The sequence below is a fragment of the Corythoichthys intestinalis genome, chromosome 20 (genome assembly GCF_030265065.1).
Source record: "Corythoichthys intestinalis isolate RoL2023-P3 chromosome 20, ASM3026506v1, whole genome shotgun sequence".
Lineage (NCBI taxonomy): Eukaryota > Metazoa > Chordata > Actinopteri > Syngnathiformes > Syngnathidae > Corythoichthys > Corythoichthys intestinalis.
Genome location: NC_080414.1, coordinates 31,922,325 through 31,942,737, shown reverse-complemented (window position 1 = coordinate 31,942,737; position 20,413 = coordinate 31,922,325). Strand labels below are relative to the sequence as shown.

General features: G+C 38.2%; 1 protein-coding gene across 1 annotated transcript in view; it reads left to right on the top strand.

The window, feature by feature from the left end:
• Positions 1–1,008: 1,008 nt before the first annotated feature.
• Positions 1,009–20,413, top strand: part of mkxa (mohawk homeobox a) — a 61,420-nt gene continuing 42,015 nt past the window's right edge. The window contains exons 1-4 of the mRNA XM_057824948.1: positions 1,009–1,231; positions 1,901–2,153; positions 7,526–7,685; positions 13,427–13,580. Coding sequence (XP_057680931.1) covers positions 1,009–1,231; positions 1,901–2,153; positions 7,526–7,685; positions 13,427–13,580 — 790 coding nt within the window. The remainder of the gene's footprint in view (positions 1,232–1,900; positions 2,154–7,525; positions 7,686–13,426; positions 13,581–20,413) is intronic.

The following is a 20,413-nucleotide window of genomic DNA, read 5'->3' as shown; positions in this document are numbered from 1 at the left end:
TTCTTCTTTGTTTGGATCGATTATTTATCCTCTAAAATATCGGGGGGAATGTGACAGTACAAAAAAAAATACAAGTACGAGATAGTTATGAGGTAGATATCCGTGACTTATTTACAGACACCATTTTTTTCATTGTGACATAATTTGTTTAAAAGATTAAAATATGCGGGTGAATAATTTTTTAAAGCCGTTTTTTTTTTTTTTCAAACTAAATATTAGTCATCAATTAATGATTCTAAGCTTAAAATGACAGACATTTCGAATAATAAATATGATTACTCACCTTCTTTTTATGGCTGGGTTGAAACAAAAGCGGTTGCGTGGTGTCTGTAAATGGGGGTCTAGAGGGTAAAACGGACAAATTAAAAATTGTTTGGGGGCTTAATGCACCATGAAACTACTATGGCAGCATATAGACATATTGTTCTATCAAACACAACAGTTCTTTTTGTTTAAAATATAGCAGTTACTTTCAAGAGGGGTGCAAGAGCAGAACTGCTTTTTCAGCCTTGTCTGTGTTTTCCGCCATATTAACTTTTTTTTAATTACTTAGAGGGAAAAAAAGTGAAAAACATGGATATCTTTCCAATGCTTAATCTGAATAAATACACTGAACACCTAAAATAAATAAATAAATAAATAAAGATTGGAGGGGGAGCACTACTTAGCGGTTTTTTCATTTATCGCGGCGGCTTCTGGGCCACATTAACCGCGAAAAACGAGGGATCACAGTACACTGGTCGCCACTGCACACCTTTTTACAATTTAAAGCCATTAAACCTCCAAATTGTACCGTGCATCACCCCACCTACCCCCAACACAAACAATGTGTGTGTACACATTGTTTCCCATTTACTATATAATGTTTGCTGCAAGTGAATGTATTTAATAAAGAATGAAGTGATCATGGTATCACTTTTTGCAGAGGCACGATGCCTCGCCCCCGCCTCCTCAGCCACCCCCCCGCCCGCTGTCCCTGCCCATGAACCGGCCTAAGCCATCCACAGTATGTTCGCAGGCTCGGCTTGTGTGCGAGGAAACATGAGCAGGGTGACATATTCAGAGTCCCGGGCGGAGTGGCGCAGGTCGCCGGATAAAGCTGCAGAAGAGCCGGAGCTGCGCGAGTTTGGGCATAAGATCTCCAGCGGGGAACATGAGAGTGGGGAATGGGCTAGAGGCAACGGGATTACTGTTCTACACCGCGGACTGATTCAGGAGCAGCCCGGGACAGGTAAGCACGCAAAATTGTCTCACTCCTCAGTAATGCATGCAAATTGTACCTTAAACGCCTCAAAACAGGGATATGATAAAACTTGGAATAAACAGAGATAATTAATCATAATAAACAATGACAATGTGTTTATGATGCACATGAGAAAAATATTATACAATAAGTTATTACTTAGCGGTCCATTTGATTGCACTGCAAATTAGATGCAAGTTTATTACTGTGTGGGACAAGTGCAACACAGTTAATTTACAAGTGCAGATAAAAGACTTCTGTCTGCAGTGGTGATTAGTGATGCGGTTAAAATGCGCAACCCATTTCATCCACGTTGCATGAAGCGTCATCAAAGAGCTAGGCAAATTGGATTTTACTTATCTGACATAATTTGACTTTTTTTTAAATACGAGATTGAAATAAAGTTTTATGTCTTTAAGTGTTAAATTAGTTTAAAGCCTGTTTGCTGCTTCTATTTGAGATATGAACCTGCCAGAAGTTTGTTTTTATTTGGGTTTCATTTAAACAAAGCTAGAATTTAATTGTTTGCCATAAAATACAATTTGTGAAAACTAAGCACAAAACCACAAATCATGTGATAATATATATGTTTTTTTTCAGACCTCAAATATTCCAAAGTCCATCATTACTAAACACGCGCATGTCCTTCCTTCACAGGAGAGACAATTGCGCACTGTGACGCATCCGAAGGGATATTTTCATTTTTGCGCAATTCGAGGACTATCTGGCCAAAGATGAACGCCATTGTGTTCAACAAGCTGAGTGGCCAGGTTCTGTTTGAGGATAAGGCCAACGAGGTGGAGATGAGCAGCAGAAATTACTTGGAAGTCATGGACGGACAACATCCGGATCTCCTCTCCAGCAACCAGGCTCTTATGGACAACCAAGCCATCAGACACAGACGGAACGGGTGGGTAAATCAACGTGGGCGTTTGGGCATGAACTTGTATAAAAGCACTTGCGCTGTTAGTTCAGCCACATTTATATTTGGCCTTTCAACTGTAAGCAAAACTGTGACAAGATGAGAAAATCAAGTTGAGATGAGAGAAGGATGACCTGATTATATTAGAATGATTTTTCAAATCGCAACAGGCGCTGTCTAGTGCGTGTGTTTATGTGTCTGTGCGCAATTAGGCGTGAACCCATAGAGGTCATGATGCGAAACGGTTTGATTCTGCGTTAAATAGGGAAAAAACTCATAATTATCATATATCTGCAATGTAGCCTAACGTTTTAACAAGTGGTTGAATATTTTCAAACAAGTCTGATGTTCATATAGTTAATTCCGGGGGTATTAACCAGGTCAGCCTTATTCGGTAGCAGCCTCATACATTTCTCCATCTGCTTCCAATAAATATATTTGCCCTTCAACTTTCTGTGTGGTCTAGTCCATCACACAAGGGCCATGTGTTAGTTGTCCAAGTATTTTATTTATTTTTGTGACAGGGAACAGGTGTAAGAACAGAATGTTTAATGTATTTTTTGTTTTTCTTAATTGGGTAAATAAGAGAGGCGAGTGTAACAGTGACCTTAAAAAGGAAACCTTCAGTGACTGAGGATATTATGACCTAATGTGCCTGTCAAGTGGCTTTTTGTAATAGCCTGCGTGTGTGTGCGTGGTCGTTGTTTAGAACAGGGAGTAAAATATACTTTTAGGATGTTCATTCCAATCTAGATTACAGGAAAAATATTTGTAGAACACGAACCTCGGGCTGAGGTTGAATATTACATGTGCATTGTGTGAGCGCTTTAGGGAGATAAAGGAAGGAGTTGAGTGCTGCACCATACTGACATCTACAGGTTTATGAAGTCTGAAAGTTCAGCATGGTGCAGGTAAAAGATGAGGCTCTCACTGAACTCTATGAGGGGGAAAAAACAATTCTTTTTCTGGGAAAAAATAATTAATTTAACCTTTTTATAGTCTTTTATGGCAAAGTCTCAACATTGGAGGGAAGATATAACAGCATAACTTGCACTTTTTGCTGGAGACGAGACATTAATAAGACCAAACAGATTGGGTGAACGGGGGTATGGGCTACAGTTGTCACGAATATGAACCTAATTAATTGATAGGCTAAATAACCAATGCAAAATTAATCTGTATTGACTTATAGTAACTTTCCTGTGTATTGGTTCTAGTGATACACGGTTCGATTCAAACTGTGTGTTCTCAAAATATACTAAAGAAACATTTTGAAAATTTCCAGAATAAATATCTGGATTTTATTAGCAAATTTAAATTGCAATATTGGCATATAACTTAAATTTTATGAACATAAATGAAAAATAAAACACTACTGCTTTTGTCCACAAGCAAAGCCAAACCGAACAAAAAATGAGAGCTCTTTTAGGCTGATTTAAAACCATATAAATAAAATAAAAATGACAATTGGGAAGAAGGGGGTAAACCTCGGTTCACTACATTTATCACAGTTTAATGTTGTTAAAAGTAGAAAACATACAGGAGGACAGCTTCCTACTCGAGTTTTGCAGGTTAGAAAGTTCACAGTTTAATGTTATGCTAACTCTGATGCAGGTCGTATTTTCAGTAGAAAAATTTGTGGTATGTTCCCCACCTCCACAACACTGACGTCTTTTTATATTACTTGCAGTGGCTGATGGCCGAAAAAAAAAAGTCTAATATATCTCCTACTGTATTCGAATGGGGCTTAGGAGGCGGCATGTTGTCAACATATTGTATAACGCATCAGCCAATCAATCGTGCGATTGAGGGGGAAAAAATGGACTGGCACATTCAGCAATTCAAAAGGGGTAAATGTAAGTCTGAACATAATGAAAATAATTCACTTAAAAATGGTAGGGTCAATTCTATCCTTTTAACATATGGGAAGACAATCTAAAAGACCTATATTACTGAAGTCATTATAAAATGCAAATAAGGTGGCTTAAAAGTTGTTGGGGACAATTTGAGCATCATAAAAAGTTGGTAGTGTTATCTCCCGTTCGTCCCTACGCAAACCTACGCCCTTGTTTTGTGGCCTTTTTTGGAGTGGAGCTACTGTTGTTACATCTGATTTAGCGGAATCTTTGTGCAAGGGCGTAGGTTTGGTTTCAACATTGATAGGAACGCTATAACAGCATAACCTGCTTGTACATTTTTTGCTGGGGATGGGACATTAATAAGACCAAACAGATAGAGTGAACAGGGGTCAGGGCTACATTTCTCACGAATGTGCTGATGTGTTTCCTACGTAAAAATGTAAAAAGTTAACATTGTTATTTCCATGGAAGAAAGTCATTTTTCATATAAAGGAAATTTACAGTGTTTTTTGTGTGTTTTTGTTTTTTTTAGGGGTTGGGAGGATACTACTTAACCTATACATGGAACTATGTTAGCCTACATTGTCTACATTGTCACCACAAGAGTAATACATTGCTTTAGTAGGCTGTCTCGTTCATCTTCTTCTTCCCTATTTTTATCGCTAAAGTACATCAGTCAGTTGAGCAATTATGGAAAAATTCTATAAGACATGTTTTTTTTTAACTTTTTTTCCCCAAAGTATAATAATAATAATAATAATAATAAAAACTTTATGTACTTTATGCATATATGTATTTTAATAAAGGGTTTTCACGCACTTCAAATGTTAATAATTAGGATAAGTTTTAAAAATGTTACTGTCCCACCGAATTTTTTTAAAACAAGAATAAAGTGGAAAAATGCTTATCTTAAATGCTTCATTGAGTGTGTCCATTCAAATCTGCTCAAGCTACTCACTTACACACAATGAGTTGCCACAGCAACTCTAAACAAGTTAAACGATGATTGATGCATGCGGCCTTTTGAAGCTTCAGCTTCCAAGCATCTGTGGCAAGATCAAACATTAAACGTCTGTCAATCATCGTTAACTTTAATAACCAACTCCAGTGCACTGCCTGACCAACAAATATCAGCAGCAGGGAAAGTGAGACTGCTCATCTGTATTTATTTATTTATTTTTATTTTTAAAGTTAAGTTTGAAGCATAAAGTAGTGAGGGATTACTATATCTAAAAAAATGTCTGCATAGGCTGCAAATAAAAATGTTTTCAAATAAATGATGTAGAAAATAAATCAATTCATTTTAATGAATGAATTAGTGCGCTAATAGTTACAGTTGTACCTCTATTTACGAACGTCTCTACATACAGAATTTTTAGGTTAAGACACAATTGGAAACGGGAAAATATTGCCTCTTGCTAAGAAAGAAATTTCAGGATACGGAAGGCAAAAATACAGTATGGCTGGTACTCGCAGCTCCAAGAGTTTACTGAACGCAACATACTTACTCATAGGTGCTCTGCCATTGGCTATTGCCTAGCATTCCAAGAATTCAGTTGGCTAAGAGGGACCTCTACAATATGTGTATGTGTGTATCCCAGTGTCCTCTTCATTCGCCCCTGGCGTTCCAACAGCTTTACATGAGTGTAATAACTTTTATTCTTTACTCTCTTCTTGATTTTTACATTATGCACAACACTGATTTTATGTTTATTGTGCAGCAATCTAATTATGACATGTATATGGTACATGTTTTGATGCATTTGGGTGCATGATAAAAGATTTATGCCTGAATTTTAGGGGCATTAGAACAGATTAGGGCATTTACATGGAAAACACATCTGTACTTACAGAATTTTCAGTTAACTATCTCCAGAACCAATTAATTTCGTAAGCAGGGGTACCACTGTATTTTGTTTCAAAAGTGTAAAGTCACAGCATGCTGTACCCATCTTTCATTTTAAATCAGGCCGTTTACTAGAAGAAAAGCAGTTGCATTTGTCTTGGTTGACTGTCAACACTTTCCCGTGAAACAGAATGGTACCTCCCTCTCAGTACCTTCTTGCTCACGTTTTGCTGGTTCTATTCTGTAGTTTCGAGCAGAGTTCACTACATTTCTCACAGTTTAAATAATGTTAACAGTAGAAAACACATACAGGATGACACTTCTCTCTAAGCAGCTTCCTACTCAAGTTTTGCAGGTTAGCATAACTATAAACTATGTAAACTTGCTAACTCTGATGCAGGTCGGACTTTCAGTTGCAAAGTTAGTGGCGTATTCCCCACCTCCACAAAATGGATGTGTTTTTACATTACTTACAGTGGCTGCTGCCGGCGGGAAAAAAAAAGTTCTAATATCCCTCCACTTAGAAGTGGGCAGAGGATGTTGACATGTGTGTGTATGTGTGTGTGGGGGGTGGGCTAGTCATCAGCCAATCAAACGTGCAATTTGAGAATAGAAAAAAATGGACCGGCACATTCAGCAAGTGAAAAGGGGTACATGTAAGTCTGAACATAATGAGAATAATTCACTTAATAAAGGTAGGTTCAATTCTATCCTTACAACATATGGGAAGATAATCTAACTGAACCCATTATATAATGCAAATAAGGTTGCTTAAAAGTTGGTGGGGACAATTTGAGCATCCTGAAAAGTTGGTAGTGTTATGTCCCTACCGTCCCCATGCAGACCTACGCCTTTGCATTGAGTTGATTGGCACTTCTTATGAAACATTCCGTTCATGTAAATGTTAACAGCTAACAGTATCTTTGGGATTGCTTGTGATTCTTCAGTTTTTCCTACTCATTCAGTGCAGCCTCCCTGAAAGACTACTGCAGCATTTGGATGGGAAAATTGCCATCATATAGTATGCTTACTTTGTATGTCATGACTGACAATGTCACACAACTTACTGTTCCACCTGGAAGCTGTGAAACATTACTTGCTTCATAAATAAACACCCAATTCCACTTGAAGGTCTTTGGACCACTTTTTACATCAAGTTGAAGTGTTAACAGTTTGACATTGGAGTTAAATGCTTCATGGAAAACGGATCTGTCTCGAAGGTTTATCTCATGCCCTGCAGATGATCGGTTTAATGGAAAAACAATAGACGATAGCAATTAATGTCCTATTACTATATATACAGACAATCTGGGTTTTAGGCATGCATATGCTTCCACCAGATACTTCAATATGACAAGATCTGTTATTGTTCTCATTTGTTCTATGCTCATTTAACAATACGTTTATTGTTGTGGTTATAGTCTTGTGCTGTAATATACTGAAAAACGTCTGTTTTGGTTAAACGCTTAAATATAGTAAAATAAACACTTCAGGATGATGGAGTGCAGATCGACACCACTGTAAACTACAACCGCATAAATAAACCTATTTTTAAATGAATGCCTTTCTGACAGACAGTGCCAATCAAAACTGAGCATACATGCACAGCGTATTGGAGTAAGTTTTTGAACTGGTGTTACGTCTGTCTTCTTCAGGGGTCGACCCGGTGGCAGCAAAGTGCGACACAAGCGTCAGGCCCTGCAAGACATGGCGCGACCTCTCAAGCAATGGCTGTACAAGCACCGAGACAACCCTTACCCCACCAAGACGGAGAAGATCCTGCTGGCTCTGGGTTCACAGATGACCCTTGTCCAGGTGAGATCTCTTTGTCTTTCTCGAGCACGCGTGTGAGCCTGCATCTGTGCGTATGTGTCTGATCAGCTTTGAAAAACTGGATATGAACTGGACTTTTGGAACTGACAGCCTGTGAGAAGTACATGTTTTCACAACTTCAGATGATTATTTAATAATACTCATGCACCCGTGGATATTATTTCGACCTTCTTCCTACTACTGCTGTTTTTCTTTTTGCACTTCCAGCAGTGGCACAGTGTACTGATATGCCTAACTCAGCAGGTGACACTACTGTTTTTTTATGATAGATTTTATAATTGATGCAGATAAGTGATTCAACCCGTCATAAACATGTTGCCCTTGTAATATACAGTGGTACCTCTACATACGAAGTTAATTCGTTCAAGGACCTTGTTTGTAAGTTGAAATGGTCGTACGTCGAAAAGGTTTTTCCTATAAAAATACATTATAATTCCATTAATTCGTTCCACAGCCCGAAAACCTACACCAAATCCTTAATAAATACTGCTGGTACTATTGCAAATAGCAGTTACTCAGAGCAAAACAAATAAAATAAGGATAAAAATCGGCATAGCGGGTTCTAATGTGGCGGATAAATTTTGCGTGGTGTACCTGAATGCACCGCGTGGCTGACTTGACAAAGTGAGAGAGGACTTTTTACTTTCACTTTTCATGTTTTGGTCAAGGCGTCAGCTACGGCGGACAGTAGGCATGTAGTGTTGCACAAGTTCTGAAATAAATGGTTAAAAACCTGACGAAGCTGGTGATTTCTTTAGTGATGTTACATTATAATTTATATTAATCACCTTAAGTTACAAAGACTTGTGAACGGAGGAGGACCGCTGAGATTGTAGACATTCTATTGCCGTATTGTCGAGCAAGTTCACGGATGCGCACACCACGCTCATATTTTTCCATCATTTCCACCTTCGTTTCAATGGTAAGCCTGACCTTTTTCCTTTTTTCACCACCTGCACGAACATTGTTGGAACCCATGTTGATTTCTCTCACAAGAAAATTTCGTCAGATGTAGAAACAAATGACGAGTCAGATTTTACATCAGATTTCGAAAAGATCGTGTGTGGAAGCAATCGTATGTTGACGTACCACTGTACTTTGAAGATGCACATGCAACAAGGTCATAGCATGACACCTTTTGGTCCAGTGTCCGAAGCCCGCTGTTGACGCATTAGTTTTATTTTTAAAAACATCATTCACATATTTTTGCTGCGGAAAGAGCAAACCTGCCTCGGATGTGATCATCAACATGATTATTAACATCCTGCGTGAATGGTAATTGTAGACTTATTAAAGAATACAGTGGTACCTCGACATACGATCCTTTTGACATCCAACGTAAAATTGGCTCGTCATTTGTCTCGACATATGGCGACATGCTCGAAATATGCCGATTTATGACAGCGCCACAAGTTCACTTTTTTCCCACAACACGGACGCACAGCGAATTTTCTTGTGAGAAAAATCAACATATACACCAAGAAGGTTAGTGCAGGTGGAGAAAAAAAAAGGTGACGCTTTCCATTGAAATTAAGAAGGCAATGATAGAAAAATATGAGCGCGGGGTGCGTGAACTGTCTAGACAACGAGGCTCCCCACCCCTCGACCTACCTACACACCAGCTATCGCCGACCTCCGTTCGCCAATAAGTTAAGGTGACAATAAAAATGCTTTTGTTATTTTTTGTTTTGTCATAATTTATTTGTTTTACATGAGTCTTATTTAATGCATTTGTTAGACAGAACCCGGCTCACCATAACAGTATGCACCCGCCGTCTCCTGAGACCTCTGTTTGCCAGTTTCTTTAAGTTAAGGTGACAATAAAACACTTAAAAAAATCAATTTATTATTATTCCGATTTGTATGTGTAATTCATTTCTTTTGCTCTGTGTAATTGCTGTTAGTAATTTTACCTGCAGTATTTATTAAGGATTTAGGGTGTGTTTTTGGGCTGTAGAACTACTTAATTGAATTGAAATGTATTTTTATGGCAAAATCTTGCTCAGGTCCTGGAATGAATTGAATTTGTATGTAGCGGTACCACTGTATAGGAATAGTGAAAATAAAAATTTTACTCAAGTAAAAATAGTGTTACTTCAAAGTAATAGTCAATATAATAGTTTGTTTTTTAAACATTGCTATTTCTTTTCTCTCAGCACAAACTTTTCTATATGAACTGTTGTTATACCGATACTGTACAATAACCCATTACATAACCATATTAAGCCAAAGAAATACAAAAAAAAAAAGATGAAAATCATTGAATTCCGGCGAGAGAAAAAGACAGAAATTAAGCATTATTCATCCAAAGAGCCTGAGTGCCCTCTAGCTGAGAAAAATAGTTCCTAGTTTGGATAGTAAATAGTTCCTTCATAGTTATTATAATGAAATTAAAAGGATCATATCTCTGTCTTTTCATGGTCAATAAAAACTGGGAGAGAGGTTTGAATCCGTGCTATCGAGTCATGTTGATGGCGACGCTCTATGTCAAATACTTCATTTTTTATGATGCTTTAAAGACGCCACGTGATTGAACAGGCTGGCTTGATCAGAGAACGGCAAGCTTGCTTCTGATTCGTATAATTCAGTCATGTGATTATTGTTGCGACATCTCATTGGTGAAATTAGTATAGCTATTCTTGACATCACTGGCAAAAAAATCAATAAATAAATATTTCTAATATGTAGAATAAAGAGGAAAAATGTAATGGCTCTTGTGTAGCCCAAAGTAGCGGAGTAAGAGTAGTGTTTTTTCTTCACAAATCTACTCAAGTAAAAAGTACAGCTGAATAAAACTACTCCTAGAAACAACTTTTTCTCAAAAATTTATAAAAAATAAATGTAACTGAGTACATGTAACGCGTTACTACCCACCTCTGGAATAGGGTAATAATAATTGTTCTCTCCATGCAGTGCAAAAACATGTTCTTAAAACTAGTTACATTTCCTTGTTTTAAGTGTAAATCTACTAGAAATAAGTGAAATGATCTGCCAGTGCGTCTGCTGAAAATAAGCTTGAGACTTATTTTACGCAATAAATTAGTATATTTAATCTTTAAAAAAAGCTTGTTTGTCAGAAATGTTCTTAACTCAAGAATAGATATAGTGCAAAACATTATTTGAAAACATTTTTTCTTGATTTGGGTGTAAAATGGGCTTATTAAAAACAAATAGTAATGTTTACCATGAATAAGTGGAATAATCTCACACATTACTCTCAAGACACTCAAAACAAGATGGTGAAAGTTATTTGACTAGAGTTAAGAACAATAAGATGTACATAGACTCCACCATCAGTTGACAAGACAGGTCCCACAGACATTGTGCCTCGCCTTCCCGTAGGGGGCTGACCCAGGCAGTACGTTGAGTTGGTTTTCACTGTGATAACCTCAAAGACGCTGCGTTCTAAGGCAGGATTTAGGTGTAAATAGGACAAAGGTTTTACAGCATACAAGCAGGTAGGAGTGTCTCAAGAGTGATTGGGTCGAAGATTCAAGGTAGGTATTATTTTAAATAGCACAATGCATGCACTTTGAAATGTGAAAAAAATCAATGAATAAAACTTTGGCTTGAAATAGTTACGTAAAACAATAACTGCCCCTTTTTTGCTTTTAACCAAGAATCTAGACTGTTTTACGCTCATATCCGTAGAAATTCCGTTATTTAAGCATTTATTTACAAGAATTTTCAACCTTAAAAGCTCTGTTTTGTGACGACTGCCATGTTGGATTACACAATACTGTAACATTGGCTTAAAATAGTTACGTAAAATGAAAGATAACTGCCCATTTTTTGCTTTTAACCAAGAATCTTGACTGTTTTACGTTCATATCTTTAGAAATTCCACGATTTAATTTACATGAATTTTCAACTTAAAAACCTCTTTGTATCGTGACAGCCGCCATGTTGGATTTTGTATCCCTACACATTCGTGGAATTCAACCTAAATAAGTTGTGATTGTATAAAGAAAAATGCAAATTTTAAGTTTTGTTATACTTGTATAAAAAAATAATTACCGTATTTTTTCTGACTATAAGTCGCAGTTTTTTTTTCATCGTTCGGCAGAGAGTGCGTCTTATACTTTGGAGCGACTTATGTGTGTAATTATTAACACCTTATTATATCATTGTCGCTTGCTAGCATGTTTTGTATGCTATAGTTATCTCATTAACTCTATGTTACATTAACATACCAGGCAGGTACTGAGTTTGTTGTCTATGCGTCATGTATTGCTAGCGTACCGTACACTTATTCAGGCTGTAGTTCTCTATTGTTTTTTTTTTTTTAAGTGCCTTTCAAGATGTCATGTCTGTTCTTGGTGCTGGATTCTATCAAATAAATTTCCCCCAAAATATCGACTTATACTCCAGTGCGACTTACATATGTTTTTTTTCCCTTTTCATTGTGCGTTTTTTGGCTGGTACGACTTATAGTCCAAAAAATACGGTAATCGGGATTTTATTGGGGAACGACTTTGAATTGTTAGATGTTGCTGCTCATTGATACTCATATATGTATAAAGGATGGGCCTGTTTTGGTTTTAGGTCGATCGCGGCTTTGGTTTTGAAAATATTTGAATTTAAAGTTTTTGAAAATAATCCCATGTCCCGTCAATTTATAGTGAAGTCTATGGGTGGTATAAATTTGCATGAATGTGCATTTCCTATGCCGACTTTAAGACTAATGACTGGTGATGGGCCTGTTCTAGGCACATTGTATGCTCCTACTGACCATGAAAAAAAAGTACATTAGGCTTCAACCAAGTGAGTATTCTCAGACAAGTTCAATGATCTAGTTTAAAAAAAAAAAAAACTTTCATGGCATTTTCATTTTCAGACAAGTCATGACGTGATGTCTGGTGGTTGTCATATCAGATGTAATGATCGAGTTATTTTGTCTTGGTAAAGATGCTTTTTAAAGGGATCCATGCTGGAAAAATCATTTTCATTAAAAAGAGCAAATATTGACAACGAATTCAAGGCAGGAGACATAATTGATTAGTTATTTAATAGATACCACATTTGCTTGGTTTGTTTTTCAAATGTAAGGTTCCAAAATAATTTAGGATTTTGATTTAATCAACTTTGATTAATCCAGATGAGTTTCGAGGGAAAATAAATGATTTATTATTGTATGAAGAGCTACATGTGCATGTAGTTTACAGTATAGCGTTCATGATTCAAGCTAAAATGACTTTGGACAAAGATTCGGGATGTCTGAGTTAACAGGAAACACAATATTTCAACCACACAAAAGTACTAAAGCACCAGGTATACTAGTTTATTCCTGAAAATGAGGAGTCAATTGAGCATGAACAGTTATTAGAGTATAACATCTAACAGTCATCTATCCCTGTAAAAGAGAGCGCGGGCTTGAGTGTCTTGGTTTAGTTTTTTTATTGTAACTTGAGGTCAGTCTTGGAACAATGTGTTACTGAAAGGAGGCCAAGTGATTCCAGAATAAAGATAGAGGACATCCTTCTATGTCAACATTTATCAATAATAGATGATTTTTATTTGCTGTCTAGCATGTGGAAGGTGTTAGGTACTGAAAATATGAGATGAAACTGTCTGGAATCAATTTTAGTAACTGGGCTGTTTTCGGTCTGTCAAGTCTGAGCAGATATTTTTATAAAGTCTTTGTTCTACTATAGAGAGAGAAGTTAAAGAGTCAAAACAGTAATGCTATGTTTCTGGACTCCCTTTTTTCGTTTGTCTGTCAGGTTTCCAATTGGTTCGCCAATGCCAGGAGGCGGCTGAAGAACACGGTGAGGCAGCCTGACCTAAGCTGGGCGCTTAGGATCAAACTCTATAACAAGTATGTTCAAGGCAACGCTGAGAGACTGAGCGTCAGCAGCGACGACAGCTGTTCAGATGGTACGACAACATTTCACTGCGCTATCTAATCTCTTTACACACAAATGTGTCACGTTCTAAATCACAAGGTGATGACATGAATTTTAGAATACCCTATAACCTATGGACAACGGACGGCAGTCAACATCTCCGTTACGAACCATTTGGGTGATTTGCGACAGAAAATCAGCAAATATTGAAGTAACAGTTGAGGTGAACAAAGTCAGTCCTTTAATCAGAGAAATTTTACATGAAAATGCAATGAAATATCTGTTGCTTGTATTGAATAATTACAAAAGAGCGAATGCGCCACTTATGGGTGTGAGTTGACGGGGGCGCTATCACGAGGAGTTCCTTACACCTTTAAATTGTTCATTGGGAAAATCAGTGGATTTTTGCCTACGAATTTGATAATCAATTTTTGCCGGCAACTATGAGCAGTGCCGTTTGGGCCCTTGTTTGTGTGTAATATAGGGCTGAGGGCGCGCCAGTGATTACAACAAAAGAGAGAGCGTTCACTGCTAGACTCAGGCTGGGTTGCTGAATCAATAATACCGTATTACGAAGTGTCGAGAGTTAGATTGTCTTGTGTTTTGTTAGATCCAGTTTGCCTCCGTCAGAGGTGAGTATATATTGTGATCCCTCGCTACTTCGTGCTTTAAACTTCGCTCCCTCAGTCCATCGCGTTTTTTAATGGAAAATAAATACAGATGAGCTGTCCCGAGCCGATCGCGTAGTCTCACTCTCCCTTCCGTCCCTTGCTGCCTCTCCCTGCTCTTTGTTGGTCAGGCAGTGTACTCCAGTTGCTTATTAAAATTAACGATGACTGACAGACAGTTAAGCTTTGATCTTGCCAGAGATGCTGTTAAGCCTTCAAAGCGCCGCATGCGTCAACATCGTTTAACTTGTTAAACAGTTGCTGTGGCAACTCATTCTGTGTAAGTGTGCAGCTTGAGCGGATTTGAGTGGACTCACTAACTGACACATTCAATAAAGACAAGCATTTTCAATTTTTTTTTTTAAATGGATTGGGCGTCTACATCTTACTATTTAAAAAAAATAGATATACAGTGGGGCAAATAAGTATTTAGTCAACCACTAATTGTGCAAGTTCTCCCACTTGAAAATATTAGAGAGGCCTGTAATTGTCAACATGGGTAAACCTCAACCTTGAGAGACAATGTGGAAAAAAAAAAACAGAAAATCACATTGTTTGATTTTTAAAGACTTTATTTGCAAATCATGGTGGAAAATAAGTATTTGGTCAATACCAAAAGTTCATCTCAATACTTTGTTATGTACCCATTGTTGGCAATAACGGAGGCCAAACGTTTTCTGTCACTCTTCACAAGCTTTTCACACACTGTTGCTGGTATTTTGGCCCATTCCTCCATGCAGATCTCCTCCAGAGCAGTGATGTTTTGGGGCTGTCGTTGGGCAACATGGACTTTCAACTCCTTCCACAGATTTTCTATGGGTTTGAGATCTGGAGACTGGCTAGGCCACTCCAGGACCTTGAAATGCTTTTTACGAAGCCACTCCTTTGTTGCCCTAGCTGTGTGTTTGGGATCATTGTCATGCTGAAAGACCCAGCCACGTCTTATCTTCAATGCCCTTGCTGATGGAAGGAGATTTTCACTCAAACTCTCTCAATACATGGCCCCATTCATTCTTTCCTTTACACAGATCAGTCATCCTGGTCCCTTTGCAGAAAAACAGCCCCAAAGCATGATGTTTCCACCCCCATGCTTCACAGTGGGTATGGTGTTCTTAGGATGCAATTCAGTATTTTTTCTCCTCCAAACACGAGAACCTGTGTTTCTACCAAAAAGTTCTATTTTGGTTTCATCTGACCATAACACATTCTCCCAGTCCTCTTCTGGATCATCCAAATGCTCTCTAGCGAACCGCAGACGGGCCTGGACGTGTACTTTCTTCAGCAGGGGGACACGTCTGGCAGTGCAGGATTTGAGTCCCTGGCGGCGCATTGTGTTACTGATAGTAGCCTTTGTTACTGTGGTCCCAGCTTGTAGGTCTTTCACTAGGTCCCCCCGTGTGGTTCTGGGATTTTTGCTCACCGTTCTTGTCATCATTTTGACGCCACGCGGTGAGATCTTGCATGGAGCCCCAAATCGAGGGAGATTATCATTGGTCTTGTATGTCTTCCATTTTCTAATAATTGCTCCCACGGTTGATTTCTTTACACCAAGCGTTTTACCTATTGCAGATTCAGTCTTCCCAGCCTAGTGCAGGTCTCCAATTTTGTCTCTGGTGTCCTTTGACAGCTCTTTGGTCTTGGCCATAGTGGAGTTTGGAGTGTGACTAACTGAGGTTGTGGACATGTGCCTTTTATACTGACAATGAGTTAAAACAGGTGCCATTAATACAGGTAACGAGTGGAGCCTCGTTAGACCTCGTTAGAAGAAGTTAAAACTCTTTGACAGCCAGAAATCTTGCTTGTTTGTATTTGTAGGTGACCAAATACTTATTTTCCACTCTAATTTGGAAATAAATTCTTTAAAAATCAAATAATGTGATTTTCATTTTTTTTCCCACATTCAGTCTGTCATGGTTGAGGTTTACCCATGTTGACAATTACAGGCCTCTCTAATCTTTTCAAGTAGGAGAACCTGCACAATTGGTGGTTGACTAAATACTTATTTGCCCCACTGTATATCAGTGCTTTGCCGACAAGAAAAAAAATGTCAATCAGCAGCACTTTTTTTAATTTGAATGAACAGGACTATTATCTGAATTGTGTAATGAGAAATTAATTATTTTTAGGTTTTATACTCATAACCTTTACAAAAAACTTTAACAAGTTTTATGTGCTTAAAACACTACAGTTGTAGATGAAAGATAAGTAAGGAAACTGTAATAAAATATTATTTTTGGAGGAAATAGTCATCCATTTTGTCTTCATTGTTACTTACAACATGCCTAAAACAACTTCAAGTGAAATTGTGAAGGTATTTGAAAAAGTGACTTATGTGAATAATCGTTTAATTAATCGTCCGATTAATCGATTATAAAATAATCATTAGTTGCAGCCCTATCACTAACCTACTAAAAAAGCAACAAAGATGCCAGCAAAACAAAAAACAAAACAAAAAAACAAAAAAGAAAAGTGTGTATGTGTCTCTGGGGTTAGGGCTGGTTGGGATGTGTCGGGGGCATTTTTCATTACGCGTAACCTCACAAGAATGGGTAGTTGCGCCCCTGCAAAAGAGTACTGGGTAAATCTTTCTGTGAGCCAGAATGGGAATGAATAATGTTACACAATAATATATTACTGTACCTCAACAAGCGTTAACACTAATCCTGTCGGCATGTGCTGCGCAACAATGATTCAAATATTTCAGTCTAGTATGCAGATCAGCACAAATAGATTAATCACAGAAACACCATGGCAACACGGGGTTGTCAGCCAGAAAATACTTTAATGTTGTTTTAGTTAAGTTAAGGCCAATGTGGTTATTTACAGCTAAGGCTTTAGCTGTTGTGTGGTGGCACGCATACAACACTCATCGAAGTTCCAGAACTTGGATCTTCATACTTGAGTGTTCTTTCTTTAATACTCCACTTACCTCACATTCCAAAACGTTAAATGAAGACTAGATTTCCCAAAGGTGTGAATGTGAGTGGTTGTTTGGACCATATTCCTATTAAATTAAATCTCTAAAAATGACTGCTGATAGAGTACCAAGCTATTTCAGTTCAGTGTATCCTTTGTAAAAGAATACATATTCTATCCTCTGGCTTAATCAAATCTAAGTGGCTTGAGTTTTCCAGTCTTGAATTGATCTGGTATGTTTGCATAATCCCAGTGTTGAACCAGACGTGAACTTTCTGCTTTCTTTATATCATATTATTTCTTATCCTGGATAGTAAAATCCAGCTTTTAGAACATGCAACACAGAAAGTTGTTCCAAGTACAGTATATAACATATACTGTATTATATGGCTAGTATGACCTAGCGGAGAGTCACTGAGGCTGGCGGGCTGTAACACGCTGTTATTACGACACCCTGCTGAGCCAACCTCTGTCGCCCAGTCTGCAATTGGGAATGACTAACTTTCTTTCAGCTATGTACTTACTGCAAACACATGCTGCTTCTCGAGGCAGGAACCGTCTCTTGCTAGCCACCGACAGGACCGAAAACATCGCGCGGGCGATAAATACATAAACAAAAAACATGCAAAATATACTCACATAGTGAGAGATTGAACAGAGAGGAAGAGCGTTGTGGTGCGAGTATTCTTTAATTACGTCTTTTGAGAGGCAGAGGTCGAGCGTGTGGCTGCAAAGGAATTTGCGCATGTTGTTTGCATTGTGTCCGCCACATGCCATTGTAACACCAGTGGCTCGCTATATCTCCCGGACTCTTCCCCCTGTCACATTATGGTTATGAAGTTTTCCGCAGTCTTATCCCACATTTGACCAATACACTGAAAGGCCCGCCATTATTTTTAAAGTCAATGCTTTTGCTCCAGAGGCTATTTATATGGGTAGGTGTGACCCCGCTGACCCGTTTGACCATTCTTCTCTGTGAACTCCTCCAGCTTGTTTTGTAACTACTCTTACACACCCAAAGAAAATGTTTTAGATATTTGAACGTTTATTTAGAGAGGTGCCAGACATGGATGTCGGCCATGTGATCATAATAGCAGATCGACATTGTTTGGATGGTTTTAGAATGGAAGTGGACTTTAAGAATCTTGCCATTGACTTATTGTTGCCAACTTGGTGACTTTCTCACTAAATCTGGCGACTTTTAAAAGCGTCTTGGCGACTTTGTACGTCAAAAGCGACAAGCGACCAATCTAGTGACTTTTTTTTACTGATTTTTGTAGAGGTCGACCGATATATCGGCCGGCCGATATATCGGCTTTTTTTTCAACATCGGCCATCGGCTGATTGACAAGAAAAAACAAGCTGATAAAAAAAAGATTTTGATCAGAAATCTGTGTATAGGCAACTGTAGCTGCTGCTGACTGACGGTAGGACCACGCAACGAGCCTGCAGCAGCTTGAAGCCAGGCTACTACATTGAAAATATTGTATCCTTAGACTGTAAATGTAACTAGTAGCTTTAGCATAGCATTCGCGTCAGCATTAGCATCCTCTAACTTTACCATCCTCTTCAACATCTCGTCGTGATTTCCTGGTGGGTTTATTTATTTGAAAATAAGGTACTGTATTTGCTAAGTGTGTATAATCATAAAATGAAGAGCTGTGTTCGTTGGTTTGGTAGCACAAGACCGAACTAATCCTTTAAGTCTCAGGTCATCATCACACGAATGAAGCATTTTTTTTTTTTTTTTTAATGGCCTTTCATAATCTATGTCTTTATTTTGTGTTTATTATGATGTTTATTTTGTCGTAACACATCTATTGCAATTTTTTAAATGTGTTTATATTTCTAAAATGTAGTTGAAGGTACGATGACACCAACATAGTGAGCTTCACCTCAACGACAGGTCCCTTCCACCTTCTCAGGACACCGAACAGGTCCCTTCCCCCTCCTTAGAACACAAATTCGGTCTGTTATTGCTTTTCTCAAAAGTTTCCACACATTTTCTAAACAACACATTTTCTAAACTACAGACACAATTCCTGCTTTACACTCAAATTGCAGTTCTAAAATGTTTTTTTCAAAACAATGTACAAATTTGAGCCATTTTTTTTTCTGTGGTTGTGTGGAGTATAAGACAAATTTGAACAAAGGAACTAGGCACATTGTAGCTAGCCTGGAACTCCAGACTCATCGCTGTTCCAGCGATAGAGTCTGGGACCCAGCTCCTTATTGGCCATTCGAGCCCGAACGAAATCTTCCGTGCAATCAGATCCGTTTATTTGCGTGACGTGTTCTTAACGAGCAACGTCACTCTTGCGCATCGGAAGTCATCTCCACAACAACACAGAAGGCGAACGGGAGAGCCGAGAATATGTTCCTATTTGCGGTAAATTCAGTTTTAAATCACCAAAAACACATTAAGTCGCTAAATCCAACAGTCTGTCTCGCACTAGCCATGTTGAATAAACTTCTTCATTCTCCTCGTATGTTTACGTCCCCACGCCAGTGTTCCTTGTCGGTTTACCAACGTCACGTCTGCCCGTCGTTGATTGGTCCACTCCGCTGAGTGTTTGCTGTGGCTTGCTGCTCCCTGGGAATTTGATCCGCTGAACAGTCGCCAGACTCTATAGCTGGAACAGCAGTAATTCTGGAGTTCCAGAGTCTTAGCTAATTCCTCAGGTAGAGCAGTTTATTCAACAAAGGAAGCTAATTGCCGTCAGTCGTCATCTTGGAATATGATCGCAAAAAGGCTCCGTTCAATCATTCATATGTATATCAAATAGTCCCAGCAAAACAAAACAATGACTTGATAACCTTTCAACAATTGCAGTATAGAGGAAAGAGGGTGTATTAGAGGTACATTTATGTGTTTTCTATAGTGTTTCATAGTTTTGGTTTGCTATGATAACCCTTGTTTGAATCATGTGCATCCATAAATACCAGGAAGAAAAGACAAACATGAACTGTGTCAGACTCTTACTTCAGTTTTACATTTGATACTGATTCATTGTTCTATTTTCTGCAGGCATCACAAACATACTGTTATAACGAATATGCTAGCATATACAGGCCCTACAAATATACTGTCAGAAATATTCTTCCAACAGTAAAATTGTAAAACAACACACATTATTAAAATATGCTAACCCCATAAATGTAGCTTGGCTTGAACTTAAACAAACTTTCACATGAATAGTTCAACCGTGGTGTGATTCCCTCCGTTTGGGCTGCATACCAACACATTGTATGTCTAGTGGTTGTACAGTGCCTTGCAAAA